This window comes from Chrysemys picta, chromosome 9 (genome assembly GCF_011386835.1).
Source record: "Chrysemys picta bellii isolate R12L10 chromosome 9, ASM1138683v2, whole genome shotgun sequence".
Taxonomy (NCBI): Eukaryota; Metazoa; Chordata; order Testudines; family Emydidae; genus Chrysemys; species Chrysemys picta.
Genome location: NC_088799.1, coordinates 28,650,241 through 28,663,772, shown reverse-complemented (window position 1 = coordinate 28,663,772; position 13,532 = coordinate 28,650,241). Strand labels below are relative to the sequence as shown.

General features: G+C 40.4%; 1 protein-coding gene across 4 annotated transcripts in view; it reads right to left on the bottom strand.

Annotated features, from left to right (window-relative positions):
* Positions 1-13,087, bottom strand: part of HLTF (helicase like transcription factor) — a 54,644-nt gene extending 41,557 nt beyond the window's left edge. For 2 of the 4 annotated variants that reach the window (XM_005312909.4, XM_042853656.2), the window contains exons 1-8: positions 12,766-12,932; positions 7,018-7,228; positions 5,858-6,024; positions 2,819-2,952; positions 1,567-1,664; positions 640-714; positions 189-380; positions 4-99 (exon numbers count right to left, since the gene is read on the bottom strand). In XM_005312909.4, the coding sequence (XP_005312966.2) occupies positions 4-99; positions 189-380; positions 640-714; positions 1,567-1,664; positions 2,819-2,952; positions 5,858-6,024; positions 7,018-7,228; positions 12,766-12,785 (993 nt within the window). In that variant the 5' untranslated portion in view covers positions 12,786-12,932. Of the gene's footprint in view, positions 1-3; positions 100-188; positions 381-639; positions 715-1,566; positions 1,665-2,818; positions 2,953-5,857; positions 6,025-7,017; positions 7,229-12,765 lie in introns of all 4 variants that reach the window. The other 2 variants (XM_005312908.4, XM_042853657.2) reach the window with 2 other exon arrangements.
* Between the last annotated feature and the right edge of the window lie 445 nt (positions 13,088-13,532).

The following is a 13,532-nucleotide window of genomic DNA, read 5'->3' as shown; positions in this document are numbered from 1 at the left end:
TACCTTATGCAACTGATCGCTTTTAACCTTTTCAACAGGAAGAGGTTTGCCATCATGAAAGTTAGTAAGAATCAATGCAATTGTTACAAGTGTTTTACCCTAGATAAAATGCAAAGGATAAAATTTATGTTTTTTCCAGAGATAAGTCAAACTGTATTCAAATTCACTAAAGCACTACACATAATTACCAATCCCATATCATCAGCCAGTATTCCTCCAAGAACATTTTCTGGTCGTTCTTTTTCAGCGAAGTTTGTAAGTGTATTACAGTAGAAGTTATTTTTCTCTTCCCAAAACAGTGGCAACTCCTTACTGTTCTCACGTGAAACCATCCAAGCTAAAGCCTGCTTTTGGTGTGGAAGTAATGGTGTTCCAACAGCCTATAAGTCAAAAAAAGTAATGTTATACATCTTTCACATGAAATAACCCTTTTCCCTTTGGGAAGGGGGAGGGGAAATAACGTTTGATTAATTGCTCTCTTAAAACTTAAATTAACTGGTATTTAGGACAACTCATTATTCTAGCATGACACTGCTAAACTTTGAAGATATGTATAGATGTTTACATATGAAGTTTGTAACACAGAATTTAAGGCTTGATTTAAAAGCCTATGAAAGACTTTTTCAATAGAACAAATACCTCTGCTCCTTCCATTTCATGAGTTTTATCATCTTCTTTCAGATCTTCAAACAATTTGTCAAACTCACTTTTAAGCTGCAATGCATAAATACAGAAGTTGCAATTAAACTCAACTTCTACATTAAATAAATACTTGATGACATAACGGATGCCAGTCACATGGCCATATGGATACCCAGATCTCCAAATGACTCCTGGAGCCACTAGACTCTGTAAACTGCTGCTACTGGGGAGGGTAGGTAACAAAGAAAAAGCAGAAGTAGTGGGGAAATAGCCACATTCAGATCCCAACTTGGCACTAAAATGTGCATTATAAAATAGGGTGAGGTATACTGGCACAGCTATGTGAAAAAATCTTCACGGTGCTGAGTACACCTGGCCAAATTTAGACTTCAAATGGGTGCAATTCAAATTATATCTGTGAAACTCTTTAGCGTGAACCAAGGCTTTTCATGGCTTGATAATTTAAATGGACAAAGTCAAGTAAAAAACAATAGTGAGCAAAATATTGACAAATATCTAAGATTATTACACAATGTGTTTCTTTTAATTTTAATTTGCACATTTGACAGCACCTTGCGTCCAATTGGTTTCACTGTTGCTGTATGTAAAGCCCACTGAAACAAGGTATAGAAAAGACATTTAAGGAAATAGGAGAATGGCTTTAAAACCATAAAAACTGGCAAATGGACTCTGGGGCAGGTATAGTAGCTGAACCTATAATGGTTAAAACAAAAAACAAAACAAAAAAAGATTTCAAGTTGACTGTGCCCTTTAAAAGATATTTGTTTCAGAGTGGAAAATTGTAAACAAAATACTTCAGTGCTCATGAAAAAGGACTAATCCTCACTTTCATGAGCACCAAGTTCACTTTTTTAAAAGTATATATTTTCAACATAACTAACTACCAAAAAAACCACCACACACCTGTTCTGTTGTCATCTGCACAGCACCATGCCCTGGAGCACTGTAGCTTGGTCCAGCTCTCCCAGAAACCCAGCTTGATCCAAAACCAAATTCTGAACCTGTGTTCCATTTAGAAAAAACACAAACACAGCAGTTAGAGACTTGGCTTGCTCAGATGACTGATAACAGGATATGGTGCCTTTTTCTCCCAGTTTGTTTTTTATTCAACTATGTGTGGTAGAAACCAAAAATTTTTACCAACTAATGGCTATTTGTGACATATGGGAAATGACTATGAGCATAGTTCCTTGTGAAGAGTCCTATTGCTTACCAGTTAGGCATTTTTATTCTTACATTTTGTAATGTTTTAGTAGTCTAACAATTCAATGCACAATTAGATCAACAACAAAAAGGAAAGTGCTGCATAAGGTTTTGCAAGTATAACATATCAAAGCATGACCTGTTGATTTCAAGAACCCTGGTACAAGGGGTTTCTGGGGAAAAAGAAATGTTGACATGATTACATTTCTGTTATAAGAGGGTTTGATTTTTCACCATGCAAAAAGATGAAACTCTGTTTCACTCACATTAAGATCAGGACTATAGTACAGTTTCTTTCATCTTTGTTTTAAATATATTAAAGCACTTAATTATATCTACATGCTCAACAATTTTACAAAAAACACAACTTTACTAATGTCAACATTGTATGTTCATCTACCTTTAAATTATACCAACTCTATGATCTAACCCAGTCAGGAATAAGGAAAAGAAATGGGCCTAATACTATGCCTAAAGCCAACACGCTCTCTTTTGCACACCTGCAGGAGAAGCAATATTTTGGGTCAACACTATGAAAAGAATTAGCATGAACACTTGACCCCCTTTCTTTCACAAGGAGGTTAGTGATACTAACACAATTTCCAGGTCATACCCAGGCTGAAAGACAGAAAAGGATAACAAAAAACAAAAACAAAAAAGATTCCAGAGAATAACAAATCTGCTTTGCCACAACCTTCAATCACTTTTCATGTCTACAAAGTCAAGGAAAAACCCACATTATAGCACAGATGGAGCACAACTGCACATTCACTATGAACCCGGATCTGGCCCGTTTGGGGCTGGTGATGTTGCCAATGAATCCACAGAAATATTACCATTGACTTCACCAGGAGCAGGATCAAGCCTTTAAAGTTTCTTCTAAAGACTGAGGATTTGCAAAGGTCATCTTTGAAATATTTTAAAGACAAAAACAAACAAATCTATAACTTACTTTTTGAAGGAGGAGCCAATTTAAATCCATGCATTTTCAATTCATCTAGAACAGCTTGCTTATTTTCTTCTTTTCCCCAAAAACTCATTTGTACAGGCATAGTAAAGGCATTCTTTGCTCCATAAGGGACAATCCTGAAGAATAAAGAAAAAAGGAACATACCTCTCACTTAAAAAGTAAAACATTTCATAGCAGACTCCAATGGAGAAAATATATAATTAATACTCCCATGAAATAAAGAACTTGTTATAGTCATTAGAACATAGAAACAGTAAATCACAAGTTCCACCAAGGAAGCAGACTCCTAAGAAAACTATCAGGCATTCATTTATATAGTAAGATTCCATTACTGGCATTCTGCATGTCATTATGAAACCCAGAATCTCCATCGTGTCAGTGTAAACGGTATGGAAACGGCTACAAGCATGGTTGAGAGTTTTTTGTTCAGACAATCATCAGGTTGAATCATCAATGGGATTTGTGATGTGTTACCAATTTGTTTTAAGTTCTCAGCCATTTTGACTTTATGAAGTATACCTATGTAACATACAGCTACAGTAAGTCAAGTATTTGTGCCATACCAAGAGTCTCCAGACCATCATGATATCAGAGAGAATTCAACCAATCATTGTTGTTCTACAACTAATTTTCATGCAACAATTTCAATTGGCTGTATGAGGCAAACTGCACAGATAATGGATTACTTGGCCCAAGTGCTATACCCATTCAACAGCCCAAGCTTTCAGCTTCTACTACAATATTAAAATATATAATGGGCCAGATTCACATTTGTACGAAAGCCTGTTTTACACCACTATGGCAGCATATAACTGTGCTTAAAGTAACTTTATGCTCATTTTAAACCCCTTTACCCTACCAGAATAGTGTGAAGTGCCCTTAGCATAAGTAAGAATAAGGCTCATAATACAGTATTTTTATATGATATTAATACATTAGAGATGGAGCAGAAAGTTACAGTTGCCTAACGTTTTCAATTATAAGATCCTGTTTTAGTTACTTATAACTTTTTGAAACTTTACCCACTCAGGTTGAAGTTTTCCATGCAAAATGTCTGCCTGGGGATGAATTTTTCTGGAAAGTTTCAGCAAACACAGTTCAACTGCTCCTCAAATTAGTTTAGGGGAAATAATGTATTATTTTGTTCATGTTAAAAAAAAAAAAATCTTACAAATATTTCATTGGGAAGCTCTAACACTTCCATGTTTTGGAGCAGGGACTTGAAATTTAGCAGGAAACAAAAAACACCAAGGTGCCAAGGACATAGCTAGAGAAATTTTTAAATCAATTTTTTTTTTTTTTTTGTGAGAGGGGAAAAAAAACTGCAGATTTGACAAAACCTTTCACAAATTCATATCAGTTCTGTCAAAGTTGGTCATGTGTAAAAAAAAAAAAAAAAAAAGAAACCCTAAAACTGAGAAAAAGTTAAAACAGTTTGTTATGACATTTTCTATGGGAAATGTTTCAAATTTTTTGGTTCAAAACAACTTTGTTTCAAAATTTCCTTTAGTTTTATAAAAATATCAAACATTCAAAATCACTTGAAATCAAAACAAAAAGTTCTGTTTTAGGTTGTCCTAAACATTTTATTTGACCCAACACATTCCCCCCCCCCCCCCACCCAGTTTTCTGGAATTGCCAGTCTACCAAAAAAACCAATCCATTGTTGGCACAGCTCTAGAAATGTTTCTTTTGCTGTCCCTCATGACAAAATGTCTAAGTGTAGCCAAGTCAGAAACCTACAAAAAATATCTCAGTTCCCACATGTTCAGTAGAGGTATATTAGAGGCTGGCAGCATTAGTAATAAGGTTTCCAGAGGATGCTATTCATGAAGGACAAAAACAAAAATGACACAAGATGAGTCTGCAAAGAGAATAAAGCTGCAAATATTGTTAAAAATAGTGCCGGAGTGGGAGCTGGAATGGGTGAGGAGAATGGAGAGCAATTGCTTGTACAGGACAATTTACACTTTAAGAGCTCAAAATCTGAAGACAATATCCAAATTTAATAAAAATCTAAAAAATGATTTAAATAGTTTCACAATTTTTCCACTCATCTCAGCATGTGTTCTGATTTTTGAATTCTTGGAGTTTGGCACTACAGTCACAGAAAGATGGGATTAGCAAGAGTTAGCCAGGACTGCCAAATTTTCATGACAATTTTACACCGGTTTAACATTATATAATTGCTACTTAACATAAAACATTTTTCTGATTGTTACTGTTTATCAAATCAGAATCAGAAACTGATTCACAGCCACCTATAATTAACATTTTGCAAAAAATCACAATTTTGCCTGTGTTACAAATTGTCATTTTCCAATAAGACAGTTGCTCAGAACTACCAATTTTATTGTATGTGCATGATGAGAACAACTTTTTGCCACATTCACTTTCAGGGGGAAAAAAAAAGAAATTTTCTTTTACAATAAGTCTGCATAATGTATTAGAATATAGATTAGTTCAAAATTTTCCTACAGAAGAAAAAATGTCAATGAAAATTTAATTTTTTGTTTTTGTTGAAATTTTCCATTGAAATATTTTAATTTTCTGAAAAGACTGAAAAATTTCAGCCAAAAACTTTCTGGTTTAGAACAAATATTTTGATGAATAAACAAAAGTTTTCCATGGAAATGAGACACTTTTGGGAGGAGGGGGAAATCATTTAGTCAAAAATCCAAATTTTCCATTAAAAACAGTTTCAAACAGAAAAATTTTCACCAGCCCTACTAGAATCCTTTAAAGGAGCCAAACCAATGAGTAAGAATTACAAAGTAATCTTTTGTCAATTCTACTCTCACAGATGCCTCTAGAATTTGTCATTTACAGAGGAAAATGAACTGCAATCTGGATGGTTCATAAAGGGAGCCTATAGCCTGTTATGGCAGCCATCAGTGTTACTGGCAGTAATCTCAGCTAAAGGAAATACACTTTCATTGTTGCTACATAAAATATACTAAAAATATTAAAATTGCCATTATCTTATAAAAATGAAGCTAAATATTTCATCTGCCCACTTACCCTTCAACTATTGCTAGCTTGTTGTCCATGATGTACGCCAAGGGCGCTGCAAGTTCTTTTTTGATGTGGCCTACCTGGTTTCCATTTACATTGTTTACTTTTACTGCATTTTTATCATAGAGGTTATTGGGCTCTCTCTGAAGTGAAACCATTTCATTATTGTTAACCTGCCAAAAAAAAAAAAAAAAAGCTCAGACTTGTTTAGTTACAAGTTATTTACAGAAATACCTAAATGTATAGCCATTCTGAAGCTAAATTTAAAGATTATTTTAGCATAATAGGCTGGTTTTACCTCTAATAATTCTTTATTCAAAATACTGAAGACTTTAGAAGTTAGGTAAGAGGTGGGCTTCAGAGCCCAAGCTCCATCCTGAGCAGCTACTTCAAAGTACCGTCTACACAGCTATTTTTAGAGCACTAGCACAAACCCTGCTAGGCCAAGTCTGTCAACCTGGATTGGTAGGTTCGCTGCCTGCGGGCTGGTTAGACATATCCTATAATACTTTGTACTTATTCAACACTTCTCATTTGTAGAATTCATGGCTCCTTACAGAAAGCTAGTAAATATCAGCATTCCCTTTTTACCAGTGGAGAAACTGAGGGATAGGTATGTTAAGTGACTTGCTTAAAATCACATGGGCCAGATATACAATCCATCTCTCCTGGCTTCCAGTTCTATTGAAGTGCTATATCATCAAAAGTCTCCTCCATCCACCAACACTATAAAGACTGTGGCTAGCAGGACTGAGCTAGCTACAAGGATCTTTGCACAGTTCTAAATGAGTGTACAACTTGAGAAAGCAGAAAGGGGAGGGCACTTTAAGGAAAACATCTTCCCTTCCACTACAGTCAACTTCCTGGGGGCTACTCTTATCTTATCTCCAGCCAGCTCCAGAGTAAATAACTAAAGCAGATCTAAAAGATACCTTAACAAATCCTGAAGTTTAAATTGCGGGTTTAGACTACTGAATTCTTCTCTTGGAACTGTATAGAATCTTAAATACACTGATACCAACAAATGAATGAGAAAACCTTAGGACTTGTCAGAAAATACTGAAAAGTTGTGAAATTTTAACAACAGAAAGGCAAAATGTTCAATTTTTTTCCCACTTTCCAACTACAACTGCTTAGTAGCACTTTATTATTCAAACTGCACTTACAACCCCTGTGTAATAACGTAATCCAACCACATTTCCTCGCAAGGTTCCAAATAAAACAGCTGAATCTGTATCTTCATCTGTCCCAGGAATGTCATCTGTACATAGAAAGTCTTCTAACCCAAACTGGGAATAAAAATCACGAGAGGTATAATGGGAATAGTTTCTATCTCCTCCAAGATGGGCAGATTGTAAGTATTTCCAGGCAGAATCTCTGCAGAAAGATAGAATAGAAGTTATTTGACATTATATTTAAAAAAGTAGTCTGAATGTTTCAATTACTCTTGATCCCCTTTTATAAATGTCTATTTAATTTTCCCTTTTATAGTGTGAATGTATATATTTCACATCTTTATGTAACCATTCTACCTTACCTGGCAATTTTCACCTAAATTATACCCTTAAAAAAAAAAAAAAAAAAAACTGTCTCCAAGACATTACAGACTCACACAAACAACACATTGTCAAATTATTTTTACTATTTAACTGACTAGAATATAATCTTCAAACACTAAGAAAAAGAGTCAACACTGTAGAGTAGGAGGTTTTGAATGCTTTTAGGGCAAGATTGAGCAGCAGAAGACTAAAAGGATCTTGGTTTTATTTCTTCAGAATTTTTTCTGCTGAGTGGGGGATCAAAGGAGCAAGGGGCAGAAGAGAGTAATGTTTCACACAACAGAGCACCAGAATACTGAGTTGGTCAGGGTTCCTCATGCTCAGAGGTTTATAATTTTCTGCTGAAAAAGGATACAGAGACTTTGCCATGGCAAAAATGCTTTCATTTCATTCTCCAGAAAGGGCTGGAAAAAGGGCAACACTGGCGTTTTTCAATAAAATACTGCCCTAAGCTTCACTGCCCCCCATATTCCTAACTTTGTCAAAAGTCAGAGAGAATACGCAAAAAGACTATGTTTTTCCAACCTTAATAAGAACATAAGAACGGCCGTACCGGGTCAGACCAAAGGTCCATCTAGCCCAGTATCCTGTCTATCGACAGTGGCCAATGCCAGGTGCCCCAGAGGGAGTGAATCTAACAGGCAATGATCAAGTGATCTTTCTCCTGCCATCCATCTCCATCCTCTGACAGACAGAGGTTAGGGACACCATTCCTTACCCATCCTGGCTAATAGCCATTAATGGACTTAACCACCATGAATTTATCCAGTTCTCTTTTAAACCCTGTTATAGTCCTAGCCTTCACAACCTCCTCGGGTAAGGAGTTCCACAAGTTGACTGTGTGCTGCGTGAAGAAGAACTTCCTTTTATTTGTTTTAAACCTGCTGCCTATTAATTTCATTTGGTGACCCCTAGTTCTTGTATTATGGGAATAAGTAAATAACTTTTCCTTATTCACTTTCTCCACACCATTCACGATTTGATATACCTCTATCATATCCCCCCCCCCCCGTCTCCTCTTTTCCAAGCTGAAGAGTCCTAGCCTCTTTAATCTCTCCTCATATGGGACCCATTCCAAACCCTTAATCATTTTAGTTGCCCTTTTCTGAACCTTTTCTAGTGCCAGTATATCTTTTTTGAGATGAGGCGACCACATCTGTACGCAGCATTCAAGATGTGGGCATACCATCGATTTATATAAGAGCAATAATATATTCTCAGTCTTATTCTCTCTCTCCTTTCTAATGATTTCTAACATCCTGTTTGCTTTTTTGACCGTCTCTCCACACTGCGTGGACATTTTCAGAGAACTATCCACGATGACTCCAAGATCTTTTTCCTGACTTGTTGTAGCTAGATTAGCCCCCATCGTATTGTATGTATAGTTGGGGTTATTTTTTCCAATGTGCATTACTTTACATTTATCCACATTAAATTTCATTTGCCATTTTGTTGCCCAATCACTTAGTTTTGTGAGATCTTTTTGAAGTTCTTCACAGTCTGCTTTGGTGTTAACTATCTTGAGCAGTTTAGTATCATCTGCAAACTTTGCCACCTCACTGTTTCCCCTTTTCTCCAGATCATTTATGAATAAGTTGAATAGGATTGGTCCGAGGACTGACCCTTGGGGAACACCACTAGTTATCCCTCTCCATTCTGAGAATTTACCATTAATTCCTACCCTTTGTTCCCTGTCTTTTAACCAGTTCTCAATCCATGAAAGGACCTTCCCTTTTATCCCATGACAGCTTAATTTACGTAAGAGCCTTTGGTGAGGGACCTTGTCAAAGACTTTCTGGAAATTTAAGTACACTATGTCCACTGGATCTCCCTTGTCCACATGTTTGCTGACCCCTTCAAAGAACTCTAATAGATTAGTAAGACAATTTCCCTTTACAGAAACCATGTTGACTATTGCTCAACAGTTTATGTTTTTCTATGTGTCTGACAATTTTATTCGTTACCATTGTTTTGACTAATTTGCCCGGTACTGACGTTAGACTTACCAGTCTATAATTGCCGGGATCACCTCTAGAGCCCTTTTTAAATATTGGTGTTACATTAGCTAACTTCCAGTCATTGGATACAGAAGCCGATTTAAAGGACAGGTTACAAACCTTAGTTAATAGTTCCGCAACTTCACATTTGAGATCTTTCAGAACTCTTGGGTGAATGCCATCTGGTCCCGGTGACTTGTTAATGTTAAGTTTATCAATTAATTCCAAAACCTCCTCTAGTGACACTTCAATCTGTGACAGTTCCTCAGATTTGTCACCTACAAAAGCCGGCTCAGGTTTGGGAATCTCCCTAACATCCTCAGCTGTGAAGACTGAAGCAAAGAATCCATTTAGGCTCTCCACAATGACTTTATCGTCTTTAAGCGCTCCTTTTGTATCTTGATCATCAAGGGGCCCCACTGGTTGTTTAGCAGGCTTCCCGCTTCTGATATACTTAAAAAACATTTTGTTATTACCTTTGGAGTTTTTGGCTAGCCGTTCTTCAAACTCCTCTTTGGCTTTTCTTATTACATTCTTGCACTTAATTTGGCAGCGTTTATGCTCCTTTCTATTTGCCTCATTAGGATCTGACACACTTTTTAAAGGAAGTCTTTTTATCTCTCACTGCTTCTTTTACATGGTTAAGTCACGGTGGCCCTTTTTTAGTTTTTTTTAGTTAATATAGTCCTATATAATAAGTGCTTTACAAACACTAGTTTATTTGGCATGGGTTCTCTCAAAGAGCAGAGTGGCTGTTCTCATTGATGATACCTGATCACTTCTGCCTGACATCACATTTATGGACTGTCAGAATCCACTAGAGACAGCAAGTGGGAAGTAATATAAACAAATTATTATCTGCATTAGCAATCTACACTTTTCAGGTGAGATACAATGAGGTACAAAGCCAAACTGTAATAAGTCACTTAAGTTGCTTTATTGAATACGGTACAGTTCAAGAAGTGAAATTATTACTTTTATAACATATTTATAACACTTCTGAGACAACTACTCAGTCCTGGCATATATAGTCATACTGGACACTCACAGTAAGAATCTTCACCAATGAGATGAAGATTCTTTCTTATACTCCTCCTTTCTTATTATAAAGAGAAATCCTCAATAACTCCTCAGTATATTGTACTTTTTGGCTAACTCATAAAAACATCTGTGACCATGTATGTCAAATACATGTATTCATATCAATGCAAAGAAAAGCACTAACACTTGCTGATCTTTACAAAAGCAACACAAAAATGAATGCTCAGTGCTTTGGAAGGCTGTTAACAGTTAACAGCATAGCACATCATAACTGCACAGCAAGACCTTCCTGCACAGTCATATTATTTACTTAAATTATCTTAAACTACTGTCAGTGTGACTAGGCTTCCAAATGCTGTGTATTTGGAGCATTGTCTGGATCAACTTTGGTTTCTTTTGCACAATATCACTCTAATTTTAGAGCAGGGATAGGCAACCTGCGGCACGCGAGCTAATTTTCAGTGGCACTCACACTGCTGGGGTCCTGGCCACCGGTCCGGAGGGCTCTGCATTTTAATTTAATTTTAAATTAAGCTTCTTAAACATTTTAAAAACCTTATTTATTTTACATACAACAATAGTTTAGTTGTATATTATAGACTTATAGAAAGAGACCTTCTAAAACGTTAAAATGTATTACCGGCATGCGAAACCTTAAATTAGAGTGAATAAATGAAAACTCGGCACACCACTTCTGAAAGGCTGCCGTCCCCCGTTTTAGAGTAATCCATGGTTGAGTAAGAACCATGGAATCAAACCCACAATTTAGCCAGGGTTTACCACAAACTCATCTAAGCTTTGCCCACCTGAGGGCTATACTAGCAACCTGTCAATTCGAAAGCCACATATATGTTGTGCCACATACCTCTTATGTTCTAATAGGACTAAACTGGCATTACATGGGTGTGTGACGGGGAAAGTGAAATACGCAATCAACTCCACCAGCTACTGGCTTGACATGGAAGGGAACACATACCATACCCGTATAAAGGGTGGCTGAGCAACTGGTTCAAGGTGTATTTGCTTCCTGTGGAACTCCAGGTGAATCATCCATAATTCCCCTGGGACTCCTGAGGCAGCACTTTCCTCTCTATATACTAATTCAAGTAAGATGTGCTTTAAAGGCACAATCCTGCCCTGATTTTGGAAATGTGGTGGTAGCAGAGAATAATGACTTAAATGCATTAATGTAACATGTATAACTGAAGTGGGAATGCCAAGATTTAAGGAGCACTAGAGCCCAGCTAAGGAGAAACAACAGCGCTCACAGGATGGGTAAGGGAGGATGGAAGAGACAGGCATCTCACACCAATGAGAACTGGTCACTCTCTTTCCATTATAACTGTCACATCCTCTCAACACTACAAATGATAACTGTCTCCATAATAGGCCCCCTAACCCCCCGGCCCAGGGTGCCCAGCTCCACCAGCCATCCCGGCCCAAGGCACCCAGCCCCAACCCACCCCCTCAGCTCCACCAGCCCAGGACACCCAGCTCCAACCCACCCCCTCAGCTCCACCAGCCCCCCCCCCCCCCCCCCAGCCCAGGACACCCAGCTCCAACCCACCCCCTCAGCTCCACCAGCCCACCGCCCCCAGCCCAGGACACCCAGCCCCAGCCCACCCCCTCAGCTCCACCAGCGCGCCCCCCCCCCCCCAGCCCAGGGCACCCAGCCCCAGCCCACCCCCTCAGCTCCACCAGCCCAGGACACCCAGCTCCAACCCACCCCCTCAGCTCCACCAGCCCACCGCCCCCAGCCCAGGACACCCAGCCCCAGCCCACCCCCTCAGCTCCACCAGCGCGCCCCCCCCCCAGCCCAGGGCACCCAGCCCCAGCCCACCCCCTCAGCTCCACCAGCCCAAGGCACCCAGCTCCAACCCACCCCCTCAGCTCCCCCAGCCCAGGACACCCAGCTCCAACCCACCCCCTCAGCTCCACCAGCCCCCCCGCCCCCAGCCCAGGACACCCAGCCCCAACCCACCCCCTCAGCTCCACCAGCCCAAGGCATCCAGCTCCAACCCACCCCCTCAGCTCCACCAGCCCCCCGCCCAGCCCAGGACACCCAGCTCCAACCCACCCCCTCAGCTCCACCAGCCCCCCCGCCCCCAGCCCAGGACACCCAGCCCCAGCCCACCCCCTCAGCTCCACCAGCCCCCATCCCCAGCCCAGGACACCCAGCCCCAGCCCATCCCCTCAGCTCCACCAGCCCAAGGCACCCAGCTCCAACCCACCCCCTCCACCAGCCCCTTCCCCCAGCAACCGGCCACGCTGACCGCAGTTACACGAAACCTGCCCCCGGCCCCACCCCAGCCCTCACCTCATGCACATCCAAGCCATGGTGCTGCCGGGGGCCGCCGCACGGCGAGGGTGACAGAAGAGCAGGCCCAGCGCCCGACAAGGGACCGGAAGACGCGCAGCCCACCAGCGATTTCGGTCCCAAGCCCGCCGCCGTCAGTGCAGCGAAGCGCTACCAGCCTGACTGACAACAACAGCACCAATCCCATCCAGGGTTTCACAGTCCTCAGCCAATGAGAACAGTGCTGTGGAAAAGGGCGGGACTTTCTCTATGCGTTCTCTGTGCGACGAGGACAGAGCCGACGAAGAGCCGCCAAACCCTCCGTCAGCCTCCGCAGTGTCCCTCCGCCTCCCTTGCACCACCCCTGCGAGTGGGCTGCAGACGGGCTGGTTGCAAATTAATCCCCCCTCACCGTAAGCGGCCACCCTGCTACTGATAGCTCTGTCCGAGGTGGTCTTCGGCGGGCTCAGTGTCCAGACACAACACTCATGTTGCAAAGCGTGCAGAGAAGAGATGCAAGCAGGGGTCAAGGTCGTCTGGCTCACCTGCCTCCTAGTAAATCAACAAGGAGTCCGATGGCACCTTAAAGACTAACAGATTTATTTGGGCATAAGCTTTTGTGGGTAAAAAACCCACTGTTCAGATGCATGGAGTGAAAATTACAGACGCAGGCATTGTTATACTGACACAGGGAGAGAAGGGAGTTACCTCACAAGTGGAGAACCAGTGTTGGCAGGGCCAATTCAGTCAGGGTGGATGTGGTCCACTCCCAATAATTGATGAGGAGG